The sequence below is a fragment of the Pseudophryne corroboree genome, chromosome 3 (assembly GCF_028390025.1).
Source record: "Pseudophryne corroboree isolate aPseCor3 chromosome 3, aPseCor3.hap2, whole genome shotgun sequence".
NCBI classification, from domain to species: Eukaryota; Metazoa; Chordata; class Amphibia; order Anura; family Myobatrachidae; genus Pseudophryne; species Pseudophryne corroboree.
In genome coordinates, this window is record NC_086446.1 from 159,533,813 (window position 1) to 159,559,223 (window position 25,411).

At 41.7% G+C, this 25,411-nt stretch overlaps 1 protein-coding gene and 1 long non-coding RNA gene across 3 annotated transcripts in view; one reads left to right on the forward strand and one right to left on the reverse strand.

The window, feature by feature from the left end:
* Positions 1-25,411, forward strand: part of CARNS1 (carnosine synthase 1) — a 96,050-nt gene that overhangs the window by 36,388 nt on the left and 34,251 nt on the right. Inside the window, exon 9 of the mRNA XM_063958522.1 lies at positions 8,114-8,397. Within this exon, the coding sequence (XP_063814592.1) occupies positions 8,114-8,397 (284 nt within the window). The remainder of the gene's footprint in view (positions 1-8,113; positions 8,398-25,411) is intronic.
* LOC135054987 (uncharacterized) lies at positions 22,441-24,132 on the reverse strand. 2 transcript variants are annotated; one of them, XR_010243608.1, is made up of 5 exons: positions 24,104-24,132; positions 23,632-23,727; positions 23,071-23,167; positions 22,870-22,975; positions 22,441-22,686 (listed from the first exon to the last, which is right to left on the reverse strand). It is a non-coding gene; the product is annotated as an uncharacterized LOC135054987 (long non-coding RNA). The 2 variants fall into 2 exon arrangements; XR_010243607.1 differs by lacking the exon at positions 23,071-23,167.

The following is a 25,411-nucleotide window of genomic DNA, read 5'->3' on the forward strand; positions in this document are numbered from 1 at the left end:
CCAGCGTGTGACAGACCGGAGGAGCTGTGTGAGGCTGCTGCTGCTTATGCAGAGGAAGGCACCAAAATGCAGCTGAGCCCGCTCTGATATAGCTCCGTCCCCCGTAATGACGTCGGAGATACTGTACATATTTATACTGGCTATGTCTCCTAAATGTGCTGTAGTGTCACATAAATGTCAAGTACAGCAAATGTCAGCCAGTGTCACGCGGGGGCTACAGCGGGTCTCCCCCAGGAGGGACAAATATGCATTACCTGCGCTTTTGCCGCACCATGAACCGGGGGACCCCCTAGTGGAAACCCCGGTTTGTACTCGCCACTGACGATCACCTTTAGGCAGCGCTAGGGGTGTGTGGCATGCTGTGACTGCGACAGCTAAGGCACAGTGCCCTGCTGAACAAACAGCCCCTGAGGACCTCACGAGGCCGGTGACCATTCCCCCTTTTCCCTCTAACTCCCACAGCGCAGGTATGCTATTGCCCAAACAGCATACTGAAAATAATAAAGTTTTAAAAGATACTTAAAAAATCTCTCTGGAGCTGCAGAGATGTGCATCCTCTCCTGAGGGCACTTTTTTCTAAACTGCCTGTGGGACGGGGCACAGAGGGGAGGAGCCAGCACACCCAGTGGAAGAAATTTAAAGTGCACTGGCTCCTTTGGACCCCGTCTCTACCCATCGTACTAATGTGTCCCCAATATCCCTTATGGATGCTAGAGAAAGGTGTCTAGCTTAGACCATCACATGAGCAAATATAAACCTTGCAGACGGCCTATATTTTCATCAAATATTACCCAGGTGCACGCTGTATTAAGCCAGGGCACATCTCTAGCATATGTGCATAAATACGCAATTCATCTGTGCACCAGTTTTACTTTATAATTTATCATGGAAAATAGTACAATTGTTTGACTTTGCCAAGAACAACATTTTCTACAAAACAAAAGAACAACATTTTCTACAAAACAACACTATATTAATATTAAAGCTATCTATGATTGATCATTTTGATTTTCTATGACTTGACAACCCATTGTATAGAGAGGAACAATCAGGACTAAGGTCCTGATTCAGGTTTGTTAGCAAAGCAAAAAAACACACTAATGGCAAAACCATGCTGCACTGCAGGTGGGGCAGATGTAAAGTGTGCAGAGAGAGTTCAGTTAGGTGGGTCATATTGTTTCTGTGCATGGTAAATACTGGCTACTTTATTCTTACACTGCAATTTAGATTTCAGTTTGAACACACCCCACCCAAATCTAATCTCTCTGCACATGTTACATCTGCCCCACCTGCAGTGCACATGGGGGGTAATTCCAAGTTGATCGCAGCAGGAAATTTTTTAGCAGTTGGGCAAAACCATGTGCACTGCAGGGGGGGCAGATATAACATGTGCAGAGAAAGTTAGATTTGGGTGTGGTGTGTTCAATCTGCAATCTAATTTGCAGTGTAAAAATAAAGCAGCCAGTATTTACCCTGCACAGAAACAAAATAACCCACCCAAATCTAACTCTCTCTGCAAATGTTATATCTGCCTCCCCTGCAGTGCACATGGTTTTGCCCAACTGCTAAAATATTTCCTGCTGCGATCAACTTGGAATTACCCCCATGGTTTTGCCCATTAGTGTGCTTATTTGCTTTGAAACAACCCTGAATAAGGCCCCAAGTCATCTAATTTTTGGCCATGGTCAAAATTTAAAGTAGTGAATTAAATCTAACAAAACAAAATCATGTTATAAAATATATATAATTTCACATTTTCGTTGCTCTGTGTATATAAATACTGATAAAGTATAAACTTTTTTGGGCAAAATGTATTAGTCTTGCAGATACAGGCTGTTTGGGAATTCCTGCGAGTCTGCCTGAATTTTTAAAATGGCAATCGTTTACAAATCAAAACCAACCTAATTTTGCCTTGCAAATGATTGCCGCTTAAAAATAAATCATCCAATTTGGTTACGCATGTGGCCAGACAAGATTGGTCTAGACTCCAGGCACAGCGGCAAACAAATAGTTTGGTATCTAGGCGGCAGATGCACTAAGCCTTGGCGAGTGATAAAGTACCAGCCAGTCAGCTCCTGACATTTTTCAAACACAGCCTGTAACATGGCAGTTGATTGGCTGGTACTTTATTTCTCTCCACATTATCACTCTCCAAGGCTTAGTACATCATGATCTCCCCCTGTGTGAGAAGCTCAGCAGAGCTTCAGTGAGAGAGGGGAAAGGTAGAGTAGTAGATCCATGTGATTATATCCTTATTCGTAGATTCAGTAAAAAGCAAGGCTAGATGCCAATAAATTCTTGAATCAACAGATGCTTATTAGAGGTATCTTCTTGAAGCAAAACAGACAGACAAGGTGACATCTTAAAAGAAGCAGGCGTTGCCAAGGTTTCAAAGACCTCCTTACTCAAGTGCAGAAAGATGAATCCCGAAATGTCTGCTTCTTTTAAGTTGTCTCCCTGTATGTCTGTTTTGCCTCAAGAAAATACTTCTAATAAACATTAATTGATTCATGAATTTATTGGTGTATAACCAGAGCCGGTCCTAACTAATATGATGCCCTAGGCAAGATTTTGGCTGGTGCCCCCTAGCACCACCACTGGTTCCGCCTCTGACCTTGCACCTCTTTCCCAGCACAATCACCCCTCACCCATAGCAGTCCTTATTTTGGTGTTTGTACCCCCTATATTTGAAATAGGAACAGTTCGCACATTTGGCGCACAGCCCCTAAAGGGGTGTGTTTTTGCTGGCAAGGGGCATGGCCACACAATAGTAACCCCAATTCCAATTACGCCACACAGTACTGCAATTGTATTCACATTTGATCATGCGATAGTGTCCATAATTCATATTACATCCCACAGTAGTACCACTTTACCTTAAACGTTACTCCTCACAGTAGAGCCCCTTATTCACATTACATCACACTGAATTACTCCTTATTCACATTACACCACACCCTATTGCTCTTTATTCACATTAGACGACACAGTAGTGCCCTTTCTATACGCAACGCCACATAGTAGAGCACCTTATACACATAATGCCACACATTAGTAATGCATTTATACACATAATTCCACACAGTAATGCCCCTTACACATATGAGACACATTATTAATGTCCTTATAAACATAATGCGCCTTACACATTATGACAACCTTTATTAATGCCCTTTTACACAAAATGTCCCTTACACATATGCCGCACATTATTAATGCCCTTATACACATAATGACACACGTAGTGCCCCCTACACATTTGCTGCACATTATTAGTGCCCCTATACACATAATGACACACATACAGTACTACCCTGTTACACATATGCCGCACATTATTAATGCCCTTATACACATAATGACACACATAGGGGTATATGCAATTGCGGTCGAATTCACGAAATTGTCGAATTTCGGGAATTTTTCGACAAAAAAAAAAATCGTCAATGCAATTCAGTGCTTTCCGTCAAAAAAACGGACTTTCAAAATTCGACTTTTTGAAATTCGACTTTTTTCAAATTTGACTTTTCTGCAATGATACAAGTGCTGCAATTCGACCAAAGTGTATTCAATTCAAGTTTGGAAATTCGACAACAGTGCTTTTAGACAGTAAATTCGTCATTTTCAATCCGCCACACTTTGGAGGGTGAAACCAATAAAAAAAATTTAAAACATGTTTTTTTTGGTGTTTTTTTTTATGGTAATAGCATATCTATTTATATTAGAAGGGATTAGGTACTTGGTTTGTCTTTTTTGGAGGCACAAGTATTATTTATATATTTTTAAAAATATATATATATTTTTTTTTTATATATAGCTGGAACGGTAAAATCAAGGAAAAAAAATGGCGTGGGGTCCCCCCTCCAAAGCATAACCAGCCTCGGGCTCTTCAAGCTGGTCCTGGTTCTAAAAATGCGGGGGAAAATTTGACAGGGGATCCCCCGTATTTTTAAAACCAGCATCGGGCTCCACTAGCTGGACAGATAATGCCACAGCCGGGGGTCACTTTTATACAGTGCCCTGCGGCCGTGGCATTAAATATCCAACTAGTCACCCCTGGCCGGGGTACCCTGGGGGAGTGGGGACCCCTTCAATCAAGGGGTCCCCCCCCCCAGCCACCAAAGGGCCAGGGGTGAAGCCCGAGGCTGTCCCCCCCATCCAAGGGCTGCGGATGGGAGGCTGATAGCCTTGAGAAAAATGTCAGAATATTGTTTTTTCCAGTAGTACTACAAGTCCCAGCAAGCCTCCCCCGCAAGCTGGTACTTGGAGAACCACAAGTACCAGCATGCGGGAGAAAAATGGGCCCGCTGGTACCTGTAGTACTACTGGGGGAAAAATACCCAAATAAAAACAGGACACACACACCGTGACAAGTACAACTTTATTACATACTGCCGACACACACATACTTACCTATGTTGACACGCCGACTGCCACAGTCTCCGACGATCCGAGGGTACCTGTGAAAAAATTATACTCACCTTCCAGTGTCCACAGATAAATCCACGTCCAGAGTATAATCCAGGTACTTGGCAAAATAACAAAACGCAAAAACCTGTGCCAGCGGACTGAAAGGGGTCCCATATTGACACATGAGACCCCTTTCCCCGAATGCAGAGACCTCTCCGTGACAGCTGTCACTGAAAGGTCTCTTCAGCCAATCAGCGAGTGCAACGTCCTTGCACTCTGCTGATTGGCTCTGCGCGTCTGAGCTCAGACAGCGCATCGCAAAGCCTCTCCATTATATTCAATGGTGGGAACCTTGCGGTTAGCGGTGGGGTCACCCGCTGGTCAGCGGCTGACCGCGGGTAACCCCCCCGCTGACGGCAAAGTTCCCACCATTAAATATAATGGAGAGAGCTGTGCGATGCGCTGTCACAGCACAGACAGCGCACAGCCAATCAGGTGAGCGCCACGTAGTAGCGCTTCCTGATTGGCTGAAGGGACCTCAGTGACAGGAGTCACGTGGGGTCCCGGCACATTCGGGGAAAAGGGTCTCGTGTCAATATGGGACCCCTTTCAGTCCGCTGGCACGGGTTTTTGCGTTTTGTTATTTTGCCAAGTACCTGGATTATACTCTGGACGTGGATTTATCTCTGGACGCTGGAAGGTGAGTATAATTTTTTCACAGGTACCCTCGGATCGTCGGAGACTGTGGCAGTCGGCGTGTCAACATAGGTAAGTATGTGTGTGTCGGCAGTATGTAATAAAGTTGTACTTGTCACGGTGTGTGTGTCCTGTTTTTATTTGGGTATTTTTTTCCCAGTAGTACTACAGGTACCAGCGGGCCCGTTTTCCCCCCGCATGCTGGTACTTGTGGTTCTCCAAGTACCAGCTTGCGGGGGAGGCTTGCTGGGACTTGTAGTACTACTGGAAAAAAACAATATTCTGACATTTTTCTCAAGGCTATCAGCCTCCCATCCGCAGCCCTTGGATGGGGGGGACAGCCTCGGGCTTCACCCCTGGCCCTTGGGTGGCTGGGGGGGGACCCCTTGATTGAAGGGGTCCCCACTCCCCCAGGGTACCCCGGCCAGAGGTGACTAGTTGGATATTTAATGCCACGGCCGCAGGGCACTGTATAAAAGTGACCCCCGGCTGTGGCATTATCTGTCCAGCTAGTGGAGCCCGATGCTGGTGTAAAAAATATGGGGGACCCCTACTCTTTTTGTCCCCCGTATTTTTTGCACCAGGTGCAGAGCCCGGTGCTGGTTTTAAAAATACGGGGGATCCCCTGTCAATTTTCCCCCGCATTTTTAGAACCAGGACTAGCTTGAAGAGCCCGAGGCTGGTTATGCTTTGAAGGGGGGAACCCACGCCATTTTTTTCCGGGTTTTTCCCGTTTTTTCCTGTTTTTTTAATTCGCGGCAAAATCCGGCAAATCGGCCGTTTTTCGCCCGCGGGAATGTCGAATCCGTTTTTCATTGAATATGGTGAATTCCGGCAGCCACCTGCCGGAATTCACCTGTCGAATTATGTCGAATTAAAAAAACGGCGATAATTTGCCGCGATTCGCCCGCAATTGCATATACCCCATAGTGCCCCTTACACATATGTTGCACATTATTAATGCATTTTTACATGACACACATAATGCTCCTTACACATATTTCGAACACTACTGCACAACCAACCCACTCACATGCACACAGCACTCACACTGACACTAACACTGTGACCTCTGTCTCTGCTTGGGTACAGATGTGTACTCATAAATCTTGCCTCAATGCTAACGTCGGGCACCTTTTTTTATGAAAATGCATCTTATTTGCATTGCTATGTGGCTAGGATGCACAAGCAGCTTCTGCTGATTAAAATGATATGCAGCATGCCTATATACTGTGTGAGACTGTGGCTGTATCTGCATATAAAATGCTACACAGAATATAGGCATGCCACATATCATTTTAATTTGCAGAAGCTGCTGATGCCCCTAGGCATATCAAATGCCCTAGGCAATTGCCTAGTTTGCCTATACCTATGGCCGGCTCTGTGTATAACCTTGCTTTTACTGAATCTTCAAATTGTGTTTGAGGAGACCCCTACTGAATAGCAGTGCTGGCTGTGAAACACCAGTCCACACCCCAACTTTTTCTCTTTTCTCTCCCAAATGCTTATACGTAGAATGGAAGGCATTGCAGAGAATAAGACCAAATGTTGTGATGTTAAATTAGTGTGTTTGGTTAATCATACATATTATAAAAAACTGTGCCATTGTACAAATATACCATGCATCACTATTTAAATGGGAAGTGCCCAGATGAAACTCCCCAAAACTACAATATAGTTCAACACTGGACTCCCAAGTTTTTAAACAAGTGTAAACTGGGTACAATTCTGGTGTCTTGCCTAAAAGATCCATATAGGATCTCCAGTAAGTCTTTACATCCATCTTTTCTAATACTGATAACTTTTGAACTTGATATTTATAAAAAAAAAAATATATAAAATAGGTAATAGCAGAATTATTTGTAAATGTGTCCTGTACCCTCAGGGTTTAAGGTCCAGTAAGTGACATAAAATGGATTTGCTGTTGTCAAATGGCATCTGTAGAAAACTCAGCATACAGTCACACACACTGCAGATGTTGGATGTAGTGGAGTAATTTTTTTATTGTGCGCATACATCTAACTTGTACAGGTAGCATGCACGCGGAGGCAGAGATGTAACTGATGCTCACAGGAGACGCAGTGTGTTGAAAATGTGACAAGAAGGTGTTTTAAAGCATACACCTGGGATTGGGAGTGACCTAGGCGTTTTAGTGAAAGTGGTTGGCCCACATAGGAGGCTATACTCATACAGAAAAACTGCACCAGCCGTATGGCTGTTCCTAAAGATGCACCAATCGTATTTCAGTATCTGACAGTGGGTGATGCAGTCCTCGCACATTCAGGCGCACAGATGTACACCGGGAAGAACTTTGTAATGGCAGTTGCATAAAGTCACAGACGGGTGACTGCCAATAGGCCCCAAACATGTCTTTTAGCGTCCAACTGACCATCAGCTCCAGTGTTTCAATGACGATAAAAAACACTTAAAAATGCAATTTATTCAGCAGGATGCACACATACAGGGGGTAATTCCAAGTTGATCGCAGCAGGATTTGTGTTAGCAGTTGGGCAAAACCATGTGCACTGCAGGGGAGGCAGATTTAACATGTGCAGAGAGAGTTAGATTTGGGTGTGGTGTGTTCAATCTGCAATCTAAATTGCAGTGTAAAGATAAAGCAGCCAGTATTTACCCTGCACAGAAACAAAATAAACCACCCAAATCTAACTCTCACTGCACATGTTATATCTGTCTCCCCTGCAGTGGACATTGTTTTGCCCAACTGCTAACACAAATCCTGCTGCGATCAACTTGGAATTACCCCCATAGTAATAAACATCTCACAGCAGAATGTTTAATATAGTAATGAACATGAAAAGGTCCACATAACATTTTACTTTAAATGTTATGTGGAGCTGTATATACATGTGTATATATTATGTTTGCTGTATATACATGTGGTCTTGAACACACTAATGCAGTCATCTGAACACACTAACACTGTGAACACACTACTTGAGAACCACAGTTTTTTTTTACACAACTTCTGATTCCCTCTGATTTCTAGGAGTTGACTTACTGCTTACCTGTGCTGACTACATGGTGACCCCAGTCGTCCTGGGTGTGACCACTGCTCTCTGTTTGGAGAACTGTGGGATTCACGAATGCATGCTTGGAAGCCTGGCAGCAGGAAAATCCATCAATGTCAATTCTGCATCCGAACCTCTTATTGAGACAATGCTAAGACGATCTATGACATATGTCATGGAGGGTAAAGAAGTTCTTGTGGTCGGAGCTGGTGGCATCAGTAAGAAATTCATCTGGCAGGCAGCCCGAGATTACGGAATAAAGGTAGGCACGATCTTATATATAAGGCACAACACAATGTTCTGTGTAAGACATTCCTGTGATGTGGCTATAGCTATTTTCTTATATTGACATCCTGTAGTTCTTCACCTTTTATAGCTTAAACCAGTCTCCCGTGACAATTGTAGATCCTTAAAGTAGGGCATATATTGTTCAGTGGGTCAACACTAAATTGCCGACACGGTCATTAGGTCGACTTGCCAGTTGCCACTAGTCGACACGTCATATGGATAACTTGAGTTTTTTGGCTTGTTTCTCAACATTTTCATACTTTACCATCCACATGGACTATGATCGGGAATAGTAACCTTGCCTGAAGTGAGCCATGTGAGGGGATGCAGTACACTAATTGGGGGTCCACGTGCTGAGACAACGAAAATGGAACCATAAAAAATTCAAAAAGGTAGATTATTAAACTGTAACATAGAAATAAGGGCGTATGTTCATATAAGGAGCATATGACTCTGAATTGGCCGCAGTTCTTCAAAGTTGCATATGCAGGCTCTAATATAATGCGCAGTTGCTAAAAATCACAATATCTGTCAGAAAAGCGGACCTGTGTGCAACTCTGAATCAGTCCCTTAGTATTTAAAACATATAAAACAAAAACATCAGATGGCATTGAAGTGGCTGGAGCAGTAGGATTGTAAACTATATCATCACAGTAAGCAATTATTGAAGCAGAGGGGTGTTCCCTTTTTCAAAGATATAGGAAACTTTCTGGACTATGGATAGACAATAGGTCGACACCTTATGGCATTAGGTTGAATGGGGTCAAGAGGTAGACCAAGTCAAAGATCAACAGATCAAAAGGTCGACAGGTACAAAAGATAGCCATGTTCAAAAGGGCGACATGTGGACTACGACTGAGAATGGTTACTTTGCCCAAAGCGTGGCGACTGAAGCGTGGTGAGAAGAAAGCCTGCGTGGGTCTACGTTACCACTAATTAGGGTCACAAGTGATGAAACATGCAAAATGACACAAAAAAAGGATACAAAATCGTATCGACCATTTCCATGTCAGCCCTTTCAAACTTTTATGCTATCTACCTTTTACCTGTTGACATTTTTGACCCTGTCAATCTAATACTGTCTATCTAATAACTGTAGATCTTCTATACCGAAAACTTGAAATGATATTTATTCAACTGAAAAAAAAAAATCATAATGTATAAACTGCAAGTAAACGACCATACTATATTTATAATAAACATCTGCAAGTTACACTTTATGTAAGAGCGCTGGAGTCAGAGGCGGATTGGCCATAGGGTTTACAGGGAAGATTCCCGGTGGGCTGACGCACCCGTGGGGCCTGTTTTGTTTGAGGACACATGGTCCTATTTATAGACATAATGAAGATGCAAAATAATTTGCATATATGAAAATTACTTTGCCACTTAGCCAGTGATTGCAGATGATCTAGTGTATGCTCTGTCTGCCTGCTTGGCTGACATATAAGATTGAGTGAATAGTGATTGGGATACAGTTGGTGTAATAAGCAAGAAAATATATCTTTCTAAAGAATGATATTGTTTCCTAAATTCTGAAGGTGTATCGTATAATGTGCTCATAATATTTAATTTTATTTCTTTTTAACTTCCCCCTTGATGCTGGACATGCCCACTATCTGGAAAGTCTTGGGGTGAGGGTGCTGCTGCCATGGCCCATGGCTAGACCTTACACCTCTGGTGTTGCCCATGTGGGGCCACTAGTACAAATTTTTCCAGGGCCGCTTTTTGTTCCCAATCCGCCCCTGGCTGGAGTCAAGGGTATTCGGTCACATGGTCAACAGTTACCATGTTGGTATTCACAACGTCAACACCAGAATGTCGACATTAAATGTCAACATGGTGCAACACGTCAAAAGGCACCATACTGACATCCACGGAATTTCGTCATGTTCGTAATGTCGACATCTGAAATGTTGGCATGTGAAATGGTGATATTCTCAGAATGCCGGCAGCGGTTAGGGTTAGGCACTGGCAGTAGGATTACGGTTAAGCTTGGGGAGGTGGCTTGTTTATGGTTAGGCACTAGGGGGAGGGGGAGGGGGAGGTATTAGGTATAAGGACAGAGCACTTACCAGGATCAAATGTCTCAAGTCATAACTTACAAAGTCATCAGTGTTGCTGTGGATCCTTAACAACTTTTTAAATCATATTCCTCCTATACACCCATTTTATAGTTTCAAGTTTTACTTTCAAAGTTTACAGACTGAAGTGTTGCAAAGAGAATCAGCTGAAAAGCCCATACTAATCTTTAGACCATAGCTCAGAGAAAAGCGTATCTGAAATGATACGCTATAAAATGGTTTTCCAACGATGGACTGGATGAAATAAAAAAAATGAGTCAACTATCGTCCCTAACTGAGCGTTTAATCCCTTAGGATAAAAAGATTGTAGATGTATGATCTAGTTAGTAGCAGCCTCTTCTAAGTAACAACTTTCCTTGGTTGCCACCTGGAATGTTTTTTTTTTGTTTTGTTTTTTAGGGATGAGCGGGTTCGGTTCTCAGAGAACCGAACTGTACCGAACTTCACCATTCGAGTCCGGTTCCGAGCCAGGCTCGGGTTTTCCCACTGTCGGATTCTCGCAGGGTTTGGATTCCATATAAGGAGCCGCGCATCCCAGCCATTTTCACTTTGGCATTGGACAGTGTAGATAGAGGACGTGTCTCCGTTCTCTCAGTGTCTGTGTCTTGTTCTGAATCTGTCCAGTCACAGTGCTTGTGTCCTCTGCTGCCATATGTCCAGTGCTGCTGACCAGTGGTGCTGTATTGTGCTGCATCAGTTCAGTGGTGGTGTCCTCTGCTGCCATATATCCAGTGCTGACCAGTGGTGCTGTGTTGTGCTGCATCAGTTCAGTGGTGGTGTGTTGTGCTGCATCAGTCACAGTGGTGGTGTCCTCTGCTGCCATATGTCCAGTGCTGCTGTATAATAAGTCCCTTATAGTGTTGCTGTGTTGTCCTGCATCAGACCAGTGGTAGTGTCCTGGGTGTCAGTCAGTCCAGTGACCATTCACAGTGGTGGTATCCTCTGCTGCCATCAGGGGCAAACGCAGGATTTTTTGAGTGAGCTTTCCATATATATATATATATATATATATATATATATATACACACACACTGCTCAAAAAAATAAAGGGAACACTTAAACAACACAATGTAACTCCAAGTCAATCACACTTCTGTGAAAACAAACTGTCCACTTAGGAAGCAGCACTGATTGACAATCAATTTCACATGCTGTTGTGCAAATGGAATAGACAACAGGTGGAAATTATAGGCAATTAGCAAGACACCCCCAATAAAGGAGTTGTTCTGCAGGTGGTGACCACAGACCACTTCTCAGCTCCTATGCTTTCTGGGTGATGTTTTGGTCACTTTTGAAAGCTGGCGGTGCTTTCACTCTAGTGGTAGCATGAGACGGAGTCTACAACCCACACAAGTGGCTCAGGTAGTGCAGCTCATCCAGGATGGCACATCAATGCGAGCTGTGGCAAGAAGGTTTGCTGTGTCTGTCAGCGTAATGTCCAGAGCATGGAGGCGCTACCAGGAGACAGGCCAGTACATCAGGAGACGTGGAGGAGGCCGTAGGAGGGCAACAACCCAGCAGCAGGACCGCTACCTCCGCCTTTGTGCAAGGAGGAACAGGAGGAACACTGCCAGAGCCCTGCAAAATGACCTCCAGCAAGCCACAAATGTGCATGTGTCTACTCAAACGATCAGAAACAGACTCCATGAGGGTGGTATGAGGGCACAACTCCCACACCCAACACCGTGCAGGACGTTTGGCATTTGCCAGAGAACACCAAGATTGGCAAATTCGCCACTGGCGCCCTGTGCTCTTCACAGATGAAAGCAGGTTCTCACTGAGCACATGTGACAGACGTGACAGAGTCTGGAGACGCCAAGGAGAACGTTCTGCTGCCTGCAACATCCTCCAGCATGACCGGTATGGCAGTGGGTCAGTAATGGTGTGGGGTGGCATTTCTTTGGGGGGCCGCACAGCCCTCCATGTGCTCGCCAGAGGTAGCCTGACTGCCATTAGGTACCGAGATGAGATCCTCAGACTCCTTGTGAGACCATATGCTGGTGCGGTTGACCCTGGGTTCCTCCTAATGCAAGACAATGCTAGACCTCATGTGGCTGGAATGTGTCAGCAGTTCCTGCAAGACGAAGGCATGGATGCTATGGACTGGCCCGCCCGTTCCCCAGACCTGAATCCAATTGAGCACATCTGGGACATCATGTCTCGCTCCATCCACCAATGCCACGTTGCACTACAGACTGTCTAGGAGTTGGCAGATGCTTTAGTCCAGGTCTGGGAGGAGATCCCTCAGGAGACCATCCGCCACCTCATCAGGAGCATGCCCAGGCGTTGTAGGGAGGTCATACAGGCACGTGGAGGCCACACACACTACTGAGCCTCATTTTGACTTGTTGTAAGGACATTACATTAAAGTTGGATCAGCCTGTAGTGTGTTTTCCACTTTAATTTTGAGTGTGACTACAAATCCAGACCTCCATGGGTTAATAAATTTGATTTCCATTGATCATTTTTGTGTGATTTTGTTGTCAGCACATTCAACTATGTAAAGAACAAAGTATTTAATAAGAATATTTCATTCATTCAGATCTAGGATGTGTTGTTTAAGTGTTCCCTTTATTTTTTTGAGCAGTGTGTATGTGTATATATATATATATATGCCCTCCCGTAATATGCATGCAGGATGGCGGCACTCAGAGACTTTCAATGCTGAAAAAAATGTGCTTTTATTTTCAACGTTTCAGGCCCATGCCCGTCGTCAGGATAGCATGGGCCCGAATCTTTGAAAATAAAAGCACTTTTTTCACAGCATTGAAAGACTGAGTGCCGCCATCCTGCATGCATATTACGGGAGGGCACCGGAGCGAGTTATTTTAAATATTTAATACCAGTATATATATATATATATATATATGGAAAATGCTGGCGGCACTCACGGGACTTGGTATATGCAGAAATAAGCAAAGGCACTCACGCCTATATCAATCAACGTTTCAGTTTTATTCCAAAAACTTTCGTCAGGATACAAACAAAAAGTGAAACACATACCTTTATAGAGAAAGACATCACAGTGTTAACTCGTGGTTCTCATGCCGCGGTCAACGGAAGATGACGTCACATACGATGCGACGGGTGCCAGGTCAGCACCTCTAATCCGTCAGCCGTTGCTAAGAGACAAGCAAATACAAAGTGCATAACTTAAAACCCAAAGTAAATAAACACCAAAAGAAATGCAGTCATCAAACCTATATGCGGGGAATAAATTACAACAGTCAGGGGTATTCCATGTTTGAACTGCTGTAGCCATGAAAAAAATATATATAATATTCATAAACGTAGGTAAATAATATACCTAAGGTGCATATATGGACTTAGCGCTGTAAAGGCATGCAGACAATATCACAAGCAAAAATAAAGGTTACTGAGTAATACAGCTGCTGCAAAACATCAAAAAAGACAAGCAAACAGCTACCCCGATATATAAAAAAGACCACATGTATTTTTGAACAAAGGACGCTGCATAAGGCGCCACAGGTATAGGAAGCGCCACTCGAACACTCAGTCTTAAGCAACCAGTCTGTCCTCATGTTACATCAGACCGCTGGACAGAAAAAGTGGCAAATTGCTCTGATGAGAGTAGAGGACATCACAAATAGCAGTTCCAAGAGTTATATTCATTAAGTCCTGCTGGAGACACAGTGTTTAAGTTGTGGATCCAGCGTGTTTCCAAGCGCAACAGTTGTTTGCCTCTGTCTCCCCCCCTGATGCTGATGGGTACATGATCAATAATCTTGTATTTCAATGTAGATAAATTGTGCTGGAAGGTCTTGAAATGTCTTGCAACTGGCTGGTCTTGATTACCACCTTCGAGAGCTTGTCTTATGGCCAATCTGTGTGTAGCCATCCTCTCCTTGAACATACAGGTGGTCTTACCTACATAGAACAGACCACAGGGGCATCTGATATAGTAGATAACAAATCTGGTACTGCAGGTTAAGACATGTTTAATGGGTATACGTTTGCCAGTGTGCGGATGGCAAAAATCCCTTCCAGTTTCCATGTAGCTGCAAGTTATGCAGCCAGTGCATTTGTAACAACCCGAAATAGAAAATGGAGACTGAGACTTAACTAGCGCTTCTGGTTCCTGATGATAGTTGTTTTCCACAGGCTTCCGTCACTCACGGATATAAACCGTAAAAATATAAATATAAAGTGCATATAGTGAAATAACGTTTTTAATCGCATAAAATATAGCACACATTAAAAAGAACAATGGTCAGATATTGCACAATTCCCTTCAAGCAGCACAAGATAGACAGGCTAATTACCGGATCATTTAGAACTGTGGTTAAGCAGTTCTAACAGCGCATGGGAGATGGTATGGGGATTTCCGGATAATCCCACCACATACACGTCAGTTCTTACTGGATAGCGGTCCTTGTGTCCGTCCTTCAGCTTGTTGGGAGATAACCTACGCGTTTCCACCCCGTGCTGGGGTCTTTTTCAAGGTTCAAAAGTCTGAATGCTGACCTCCCCATTCAGACTGTTATTTAAATGTCCACAGCACCAATAGAAATCCTGATCGCCCAGCTGGACCCTATACATAATCAGAACTACTAGTCCCATGGTCCTCTGCTGTAGGCGTTCCTGTTGTTATGGAGACTCCAATCCTCGTCCAGAACTCCCTCGGTGGGCGTGCTTGTTTCCACGGGAACCCGTTTGTTTTATCCTTTCCATTCGGGCTCCGGCGTTACCTCGCGTAACGTCACTTCCGGCTTCTGTTGTCATGGAGACTGATGTCTCCGTCCGTAACTGGCGGCTCCGTTATCCTGCAGCGAAAAACGTATATCGAATGCAGGTGATCATGTCCCCCTCCTGGATATAATACTAAGATGGTCCAGCATTATAATATCCATTAAGAATTGTCCAAAAAGTCCTTTCAATTTCAAGCGTAACGTCACATCCGGTGACGTCAAAATCATAATCCATTGAAAAATATCCGTCTATAAAGAACAGTTTGACATTTAAAAACAAGAAGAAGAGATAATTCATCAGGGTAATAATAATTTAAAACACATTTTATCAATAAATTAACTAAAATTTTCCCCACATGCCTACTCTCAATTAAAAATTGAACTTCTCAATGGGAGCTGCCGAATAAACATCTTAAACAGGATGGAAAAAAAGGTTAAAAAAAGGGTTAAAAAAGGGATTATAAAAACCATTTGACCTCAAAATCGGAATTGATACCTCCTGGTTTCAGGGTACCAAATTCATAGATTAATTGCATCTCTTTTTTTGCTAGTTGTACTGGAATATTCTTACATCTCCAGTTACCTTTCACATGTTTAATGCCACAAAAACGTCTAATAGCTGAAGTTTTACTCTGATGAACAACTCTGAAATGTTCAGATAATGCATGTGTGTTTAAACCATTTCTAATATTTCTCAGGTGTTCACCGATACGGACCTTTAATGCTCTCGTGGTGCGGCCTATGTACCAAAGGCCGCACGTGCATTCTATTGCATAAATTACATTAGAAGAGTTGCATGTAATGAAATCTGTTATTTTCCAGTCCCGTTTATTAATAGTGACCTCAGTAATTTTACTGGCCTTTGACTGGATGCCTCTACATCCTAGGCATAGGCCACATCGAAAAAAAAACCTTAGATTTTATAGTACTCATTGCTTTTTTCAGAGGATGAGCACTTTTAACAAGACTGGCTTTTAGGTTCGGTGCCTTTCTAAAAATACACTTCGGTTTATTCGGGACAAAACCCCCAATTATCGGGTCATTTTTTAGTATCCCCCAGTGTTTTGCCAAAGTTTTCTCAATCTTCTTATACTGGCTATTATATGATGTTATAAAGGCCCATTCAAAGTTGGAATTATTTTTCTTCTCAGCAATAGTTTTGGACTGTAACAAAAGATCTCGATCCATTTCTGCTGCTTTGTTTCTGGCAACTGCAACCTTTTCTTTATCGTAGCCAGATGCCACGAATCTGAGCTGCATTTCCTCAGCCTGTGCCTCATATCTCTCTTCCTGGTTGCAATTTCTTTTGAGTCGCCTAAATTGGCCCCCAGGAATTGAGCCTAACCAGTCTGGATGGTGGCAACTCTTTGCATTTATGTAGGCTCCAGAATCAGTTGGTTTTTTGAAAGTCATGGTGTTAAATTTTCCATTTTCCACATAGACTGTCACATCAAGAAAGTTAATAGCATTAATACTTCTTTCAAAGGTGAAGAAGATATTTGAGTTGTTGGTGTTCAAATATGTAAAGAATTCCTCTAGTAAATTTTCTCCACCTTTCCACACAAAGAAGACATCGTCGATGTAGCGTCTCCACAGCACCAGGTTCGCTCCAAAGGGACAGTGGTTCCAGATAGTTTCCTCCTCCCACTGTCCCATGAAGATGTTAGCATAACTGGGAGCGAACCTGGTGCCCATCGCCGTGCCCACACACTGGAGGTAAAAAGTGCCCTTAAAAGAGAAATAATTATTCTCTAAGATAAATTGAACTCCCTTATATAGGAATTCCTGAAGATCACTTTCCAGTCCACTATTGCTTAAGGCTGCTTGTATTGCTTTTAAACCTCCACTATGTTCTATAATAGTATACAATGACCGGACGTCTGCCGTGACTAATATCATCCCTTCTTCCCATTGTAACTCGTTCATCAACCTTAGAAAATCTCTTGAATCTTTCAAGTGTGCCTTGCTCTTCAGAACTAACGGTTGTAGGAAATAATCAATGAATTCCGACAAATTCGAGGTGATCGAGCCTATCCCCGATACAATTGGACGTCCTGGGGGTTTCACCGGGTCCTTATGTATCTTCGGTAGGACGTATATGACCGGGATAGTAGGCTCTGCAATACAGAGAAATTTAATTTCTCTTTCCTTCAGGGTTCCCTTTTGATGGTACTCCTCCACTAATTTAATTAGAGCTTTTTGAATTTTCTCCGTTGGATCGGATCTCAGTCTACAGTATGTGATCCCGTCACCTACTTGTCTAAGTACCTCATTTTCATAATTCTCTCTTGTCATAATGACAACCCCCCCCTTGTCCGTAGGTTTGATCACCAAATCTTCATTGGTTCTCAAGTTCTTTAATGCACCTCGTTCCTTAAATGTCAAATTTGGTCTGGAGACTTTCGTTTCCATTGCCTGGATGTCATCCGACACCAATTTTAAAAAAGTTTCTATAAAGTTACCTTTTACATGCAGTGGATTAAAAATAGATTTAGGTTTGAAGGGAGTATCCGTAGTTAATGGTATACTTAAAGGGGCGCCATCCTCTTTCATTAAGAAATTCTTCTTAATGCAGATTTTTCTCACAAATTTGTGCAAGTCTACAAATGTGCCAAATTTATTTAGCGGAAGTGCAGGTGCATATTTCAGACCTTTTTCTAAGAGGGAAATCTCCTCCCTTGCGAGAATATGAGTACTTAAATTATTACCCTGATGAATTATCTCTTCTTGTTTTTAAATGTCACTGTTCTTTATAGACGGATATTTTTCAATGGATTATGATTTTGACGTCACCGGATGTGACGTTACGCTTGAAATTGAAAGGACTTTTTGGACAATTCTTAATGGATATTATAATGCTGGACCATCTTAGTATTATATCCAGGAGGGGGACATGATCACCTGCATTCGATATACGTTTTTCGCTGCAGGATAACGGAGCCGCCAGTTACGGACGGAGACATCAGTCTCCATGACAACAGAAGCCGGAAGTGACGTTACGCGAGGTAACGCCGGAGCCCGAATGGAAAGGATAAAACAAACGGGTTCCCGTGGAAACAAGCACGCCCACCGAGGGAGTTCTGGACGAGGATTGGAGTCTCCATAACAACAGGAACGCCTACAGCAGAGGACCATGGGACTAGTAGTTCTGATTATGTATAGGGTCCAGCTGGGCGATCAGGATTTCTATTGGTGCTGTGGACATTTAAATAACAGTCTGAATGGGGAGGTCAGCATTCAGACTTTTGAACCTTGAAAAAGACCCCAGCACGGGGTGGAAACGCGTAGGTTATCTCCCAACAAGCTGAAGGACGGACACAAGGACCGGTATCCAGTAAGAACTGACGTGTATGTGGTGGGATTATCCGGAAATCCCCATACCATCTCCCATGCGCTGTTAGAACTGCTTAACCACAGTTCTAAATGATCCGGTAATTAGCCTGTCTATCTTGTGCTGCTTGAAGGGAATTGTGCAATATCTGACCATTGTTCTTTTTAATGTGTGCTATATTTTATGCGATTAAAAACGTTATTTCACTATATGCACTTTATATTTATATTTTTACGGTTTATATCCGTGAGTGACGGAAGCCTGTGGAAAACAACTATCATCAGGAACCAGAAGCGCTAGTTAAGTCTCAGTCTCCATTTTCTATTTCGTTTTGCACTTTGTGGGTGAGGGGTGAAGGAAACCTCTAGGAGCCTTTGAGACATTACCAGCTGCTGTTTGACATTGCGCACGATTTATTCCTATTTTTTTCTGTACTACCTTTCTGTTTCCTTCATAGTGAATAGATTGTGCTGCATAGTATGTTTAAAATAAGAGACAATCGTAAATCCACATTTGATTATGTATTCAGAGAGGAAGGGGATTCCTCAGTCCTCACAGATGAAAATCTGGAAGGACTAATGAAAAAACTGGAGGGGGTCCTTTTGAGAGAAAGTAGAATCTGGTGGGAGATGGTTACCCTGGATAGGTACCTCTCCCATAAGATTATTCCTAGAGGACTACTCATCCAAAAGAATGTAACATTCTCCTCTTCTAATGAGACTTTTTCAGCAGAGTGGAAAAAGATACTAGATACATGTTCGTTATCCTTGATAAATCTAATTATTGTGGATAGGAAACAAGAATTAGTAAAATTAGAGGCAGAAATTGCCAATTCTAGGATTTTAATTAATCCATTTAAGGATCTACAGGAATTTAAAGAGCTAGAAAAAAGGATAGAGAATAGCTTGAAAAAGAACGAGAAAACACTGATAGAAAGAAAAGTCAGAAAATTCAACAGAGATAAAAAAAGCGAGTTATTAGGAGAACAGGAACAGGATATAGAAGATGAAGTAGACACTGAAGCTGAAGAGAGAAGGCCAGAGAGATCACCCCCTATACGTTCTCAACCAATCAATAAGAGAAAAATAAATCATCCCCAACAAGAAAGGGGAAGACTAAATGGTGGCAGAGGCGGTAATAGCAAAAATCACAACAATGATTCAAGGCGGGGAAACTACCAGAGATTAAGAACACCTCAATACAGAGAATATAGACCAAGGGACTTTGAAGAAGAGGAAAGAGAATGGAGACCGAAAAACTCCATTGATACCTTTAATAGGAGGGACTGGCCTAGAAATAGAAATTATAATGGAGGAGCCGAAAGAAGCAGAAATACTCCCATCAGAACCAATATAGAGAATAGATATAGAGTATTGGAGGAACAGCCACAATCCCCGGCTCCTTTTTTATCCAGGGGGAGGAATCAGAGGTACCCAAGGTGAGAAAGAGAGGGACCAGGGGTGGGAGGTTGAAAAGGAAAAAGATGAGATCCAAGAGGAAAACAAAAAATAGAACCAACGCAGTAGGGACGTCATCTGGAGTTAAGGAAGCATTACCTACTTTGGAAACGAAAATCAAGATATTTCATTTAAGTACTCATATTCTCGCAAGGGAGGAGATTTCCCTCTTAGAAAAAGGTCTGAAATATGCACCTGCACTTCCGCTAAATAAATTTGGCACATTTGTAGACTTGCACAAATTTGTGAGAAAAATCTGCATTAAGAAGTTTTTCTTAATGAAAGAGGATGGCGCCCCTTTAAGTATACCATTAACTACGGATACTCCCTTCAAACCTAAATCTATTTTTAATCCACTGCATGTAAAAGGTAACTTTATAGAAACTTTTTTAAAATTGGTGTCGGATGACATCCAGGCAATGGAAACGAAAGTCTCCAGACCAAATTTGACATTTAAGGAACGAGGTGCATTAAAGAACTTGAGAACCAATGAAGATTTGGTGATCAAACCTACGGACAAGGGGGGGGGGGTTGTCATTATGACAAGAGAGAATTATGAAAATGAGGTACTTAGACAAGTAGGTGAAGGGATCACATACTGTAGACTGAGATCCGATCCAACGGAGAAAATTCAAAAAGCTCTAATTAAATTAGTGGAGGAGTACCATCAAAAGGGAACCCTGAAGGAAAGAGAAATTAAATTTCTCTGTATTGCAGAGCCTACTATCCCGGTCATATACGTCCTACCGAAGATACATAAGGACCCGGTGAAACCCCCAGGACGTCCAATTGTATCGGGGATAGGCTCGATCACCTCGAATTTGTCGGAATTCATTGATTATTTCCTACAACCGTTAGTTCTGAAGAGCAAGGCACACTTGAAAGATTCAAGAGATTTTCTAAGGTTGATGAACGAGTTACAATGGGAAGAAGGGATGATATTAGTCACGGCAGACGTCCGGTCATTGTATACTATTATAGAACATAGTGGAGGTTTAAAAGCAATACAAGCAGCCTTAAGCAATAGTGGACTGGAAAGTGATCTTCATGAATTCCTATATAAGGGAGTAGATAACAAATCTGGTACTTCAGGTTAAGACATGTTTAATGGGTATATCAGATGCCCCTGTGGTCTGTTCTATGTAGGTAAGACCACCTGTATGTTCAAGGAGAGGATGGCTACACACAGATTGGCCATAAGACAAGCTTTTGAAGGTGGTAATCAAGACCAGCCAGTTGCAAGACATTTCAAGACCTTCCAGCACAATTTATCTACATTGAAATACAAGATTATTGATCATGTACCCATCAGCATCAGGGGGGGAGACAGAGGCAAACAACTGTTGCGCTTGGAAACACGCTGGATCCACAACTTAAACACTGTGTCTCCAGCAGGACTTAATGAATATAACTCTTGGAACTGCTATTTGTGATGTCCTCTACTCTCATCAGAGCAATTTGCCACTTTTTCTGTCCAGCGGTCTGATGTAACATGAGGACAGACTGGTTGCTTAAGACTGAGTGTTCGAGTGGCGCTTCCTATACCTGTGGCGCCTTATGCAGCGTCCTTTGTTCAAAAATACATGTGGTCTTTTTTATATATCGGGGTAGCTGTTTGCTTGTCTTTTTTGATGTTTTGCAGCAGCTGTATTACTCAGTAACCTTTATTTTTGCTTGTGATATTGTCTGCATGCCTTTACAGCGCTAAGTCCATATATGCACCTTAGGTATATTATTTACCTACGTTTATGAATATTATATATATATTTTTTTTTCATGGCTACAGCAGTTCAAACATGGAATACCCCTGACTGTTGTAATTTATTCCCCGCATATAGGTTTGATGACTGCATTTCTTTTGGTGTTTATTTACTTTGGGTTTTAAGTTATGCACTTTGTATTTGCTTGTCTCTTAGCAACGGCTGACGGATTAGAGGTGCTGACCTGGCACCCGTCGCATCGTATGTGACGTCATCTTCCGTTGACCGCGGCATGAGAACCACGAGTTAACACTGTGATGTCTTTCTCTATAAAGGTATGTGTTTCACTTTTTGTTTGTATCCTGACGAAAGTTTTTGGAATAAAACTGAAACGTTGATTGATATAGGCGTGAGTGCCTTTGCTTATTTCTGCATATACCAAGTCCCGTGAGTGGTAAGGAAGGCACCTGGGCAAATATCCTACAGCAATACGGAGTGCCAGCCACCTTTGTATCTATATATATATATATATATATATATATATATATATATATATATATATATCTATATCTATATCTATATCTATATCTATATCTATATCTATATCTATATCTATATCTATATCTATATCTATATATGAAACGAAATAGAGGAGATGGTGCCAGGGGAGTTATATCAACGCCCTACCAAAAAACGAACCCTTACAGTACTCTCCGGATAAATTACGTCAGATAACAAATACTAACATAAAAATTTATTAAAACATATAAACCCGACACAAATGTTCATAAGTATACAGAGTTGATACATTTACATTTGTCGCACAATTTGAACAATCAGTTTGTAGTGATGAGGAAAAAGCGTAGATATATCACTACGATTTCCTCCTTCTCCTTATTGTAGATTCGGAGGTAACATCAGATAATAGATAGATAAATAACCCAACGTGTATCGTCTTGTTCCAAGACTTCATCAGGGGTAAAATCTACAATTGTAGAATAATAAGTCAAAACAAATACATAGCAATAAGCATCTTACACTCACATATAACATGACATATTGGTATCAAAAGAACATGACATAGCAACATGAGGAGGAAAACAGAATAAATAACATGAAGAAAGAGGAAAAAAAGAGAACCAAAAAGCACAGGTTGTGAAAAACATACCTCTTCATTTCAGAACATATTGTCAGCACATAAAAGGTCATTCAAAGATGTATGAACAACGTTTCAATATTTCAATGGGACTTGATTGATACAGCGAGGACCATACCTAATTAAAAAACGTTTAATAACCTTTATTAATTAAAGGACACTTTTTGTTCAATTAGGCAGAGATTGGGATTAATCCAATGGAACGGCACATACCTCATATATCATCAGCTTGAGTCTGACATTCAGATATTCGAATATGGGGAAGATTCATATGTGTATAGAATCTAACTGGTTCACAAGCATAAGGAACCTAATAAATTGATTAATTGGGTATTATATATAAGAACACCTATGAGTTCATAAATAGACCCCTATCTTATTTTGACCATAATTATAAAAATTCTGGTATCATTAATGTCTGATCACTAATGAACAGATCTCATGACTAACCCGTGTGGTTTCTATATATGATACAGAACAAAGCCACAGAATTGGCTATAACAAACACCAATGTTACCACTATACAACGATCCTCTACTAAATGATCTGATTATAACCAGCCATTTATTCATATTTGGAAAACCCAGGACTAATTGTATTAACCATCAGTATAGTGAACCCACATGATATGTTTATTAGGGAAACCCATCCTTTATGGACGGTATCACTGATCTATGATCGAATAATTCAAACAAATTACTCAAAGTGCTACTCACAGGGGGTGTAGTTCATTAGTGCCAATCATTAAAGAAATCTCTATAATATAGCACATACCTCATCGGTCAGCAGCTTGAACCTGACACTCAGACTCAGGAGTGAAGGCAATTGAAATGGGTATAATGTCTAACCAATTTAGAACACGTGGTAGACCTGGTAAATTAATTGGGTTGATATCAATTAGACCATCCATTAAAGTACCAGTATGGTACAAAGAGTTCCCACCCCATGGGGAAACAAATACTCCTTTCACTTAGTAAGGGGAAGATCTATTAACTATAAAAATTATATAAGTGAGTGTATAACTCATACAACTTAGTTTCATATTCATGAATAAATCTGTCATATTTATATAGTGAATATATATAATTAGTGCATATCATATACTCTTTAAAAAATTACATTTATAAATGATTAGTGGTTAACCAGTCAATAAAATACATATAGTTGGTACAAAGTGTATACTAATAAATGGGACCACTTTCAAAGTTGATAATATACTATTGTAAAAACAAAAACAAAACCTTACCCTCCAGTAGTGCAGTGCTGACAGCCAAGTCTCTGTATAATGAGGCAATGGACCTGATACCCACCCTTTATAAAGGAAAAAGTGATTACATCACTTCCCTTGCAAAGTGATTGGTGCTCTATATATATGTGCTCCATTTACTATATTAGAATGGAGATTACTTAACTAAAAGTGCATAGATTTATAATTTTCAAATAATCAAACTAAGTGTATTAACGGTATTATTATGAGAATAACTCCTTAGGAGGAAATACCTAATTGATTAATATTACCCATAATGCTTTTCACTGTCTCTCTGGTTACTATTTAGGGAAACCGAACCTGGCTAATTGCCAGGAATGATGTTGGACACACCCCATCTCATTTAACTCAGTTTCATGTCCTAGATATTAGACTGATCCCCTGTGGGTAATTCCCCTTGATCGTATTGCATGACGCTGGAGCGATAATAAATAAATAAATAAATGAAAGAAAAAAAAAAAAAATATATATATATAAAAAATAAATAAAAATAAAAATAAATATATATAATACATATACACACACGCACACACACACGCACACACACACACACACACACACACACACACAGCAAACACACATGGCATACTTGCAAACCAAACATACAGTGAGCATGCCTTCCTCCCCACATACATACATATAACACGGCTTGCTCTTTGACATAAAATCCTCTGTGCCGGGATGCTGGGCAGAGCAGAATCTCCCTCTCTCCTATTCCTTCTGGGAGAGCTGCCTACGTTTGCGGTGCCCTGCCTGGCAAACTGCTTGTTCAGCAGTGAGCGCTTCTGTGAACTGATGCGCCACTGGCCATATGTCCAGTGTTGCTGTATAATAAGTAGAGATGAGCGCCTGAAATTTTTCGGGTTTTGTGTTTTGGTTTTGGGTTCGGTTCCGCGGCCGTGTTTTGGGTTCGAACGCGTTTTGGCAAAACCTCACCGAATTATTTTTGTCGGATTCGGGTGTGTTTTGGATTCGGGTGTTTTTTTCCAAAAACACTAAAAAACAGCTTAAATCATAGAATTTGGGGGTCATTTTGATCCCAAAGTATTATTAACCTCAAAAACCATAATTTACACTCATTTTCAGTCTATTCTGAATACCTCACACCTCACAATATTATTTTTAGTCCTAAAATTTGCACCGAGGTCGCTGTGTGAGTAAGATAAGCGACCCTAGTGGCCGACACAAACACCGGGCCCATCTAGGAGTGGCACTGCAGTGTCACGCAGGATGTCCCTTCCAAAAAACCCTCCCCAAACAGCACATGACGCAAAGAAAAAAAGAGGC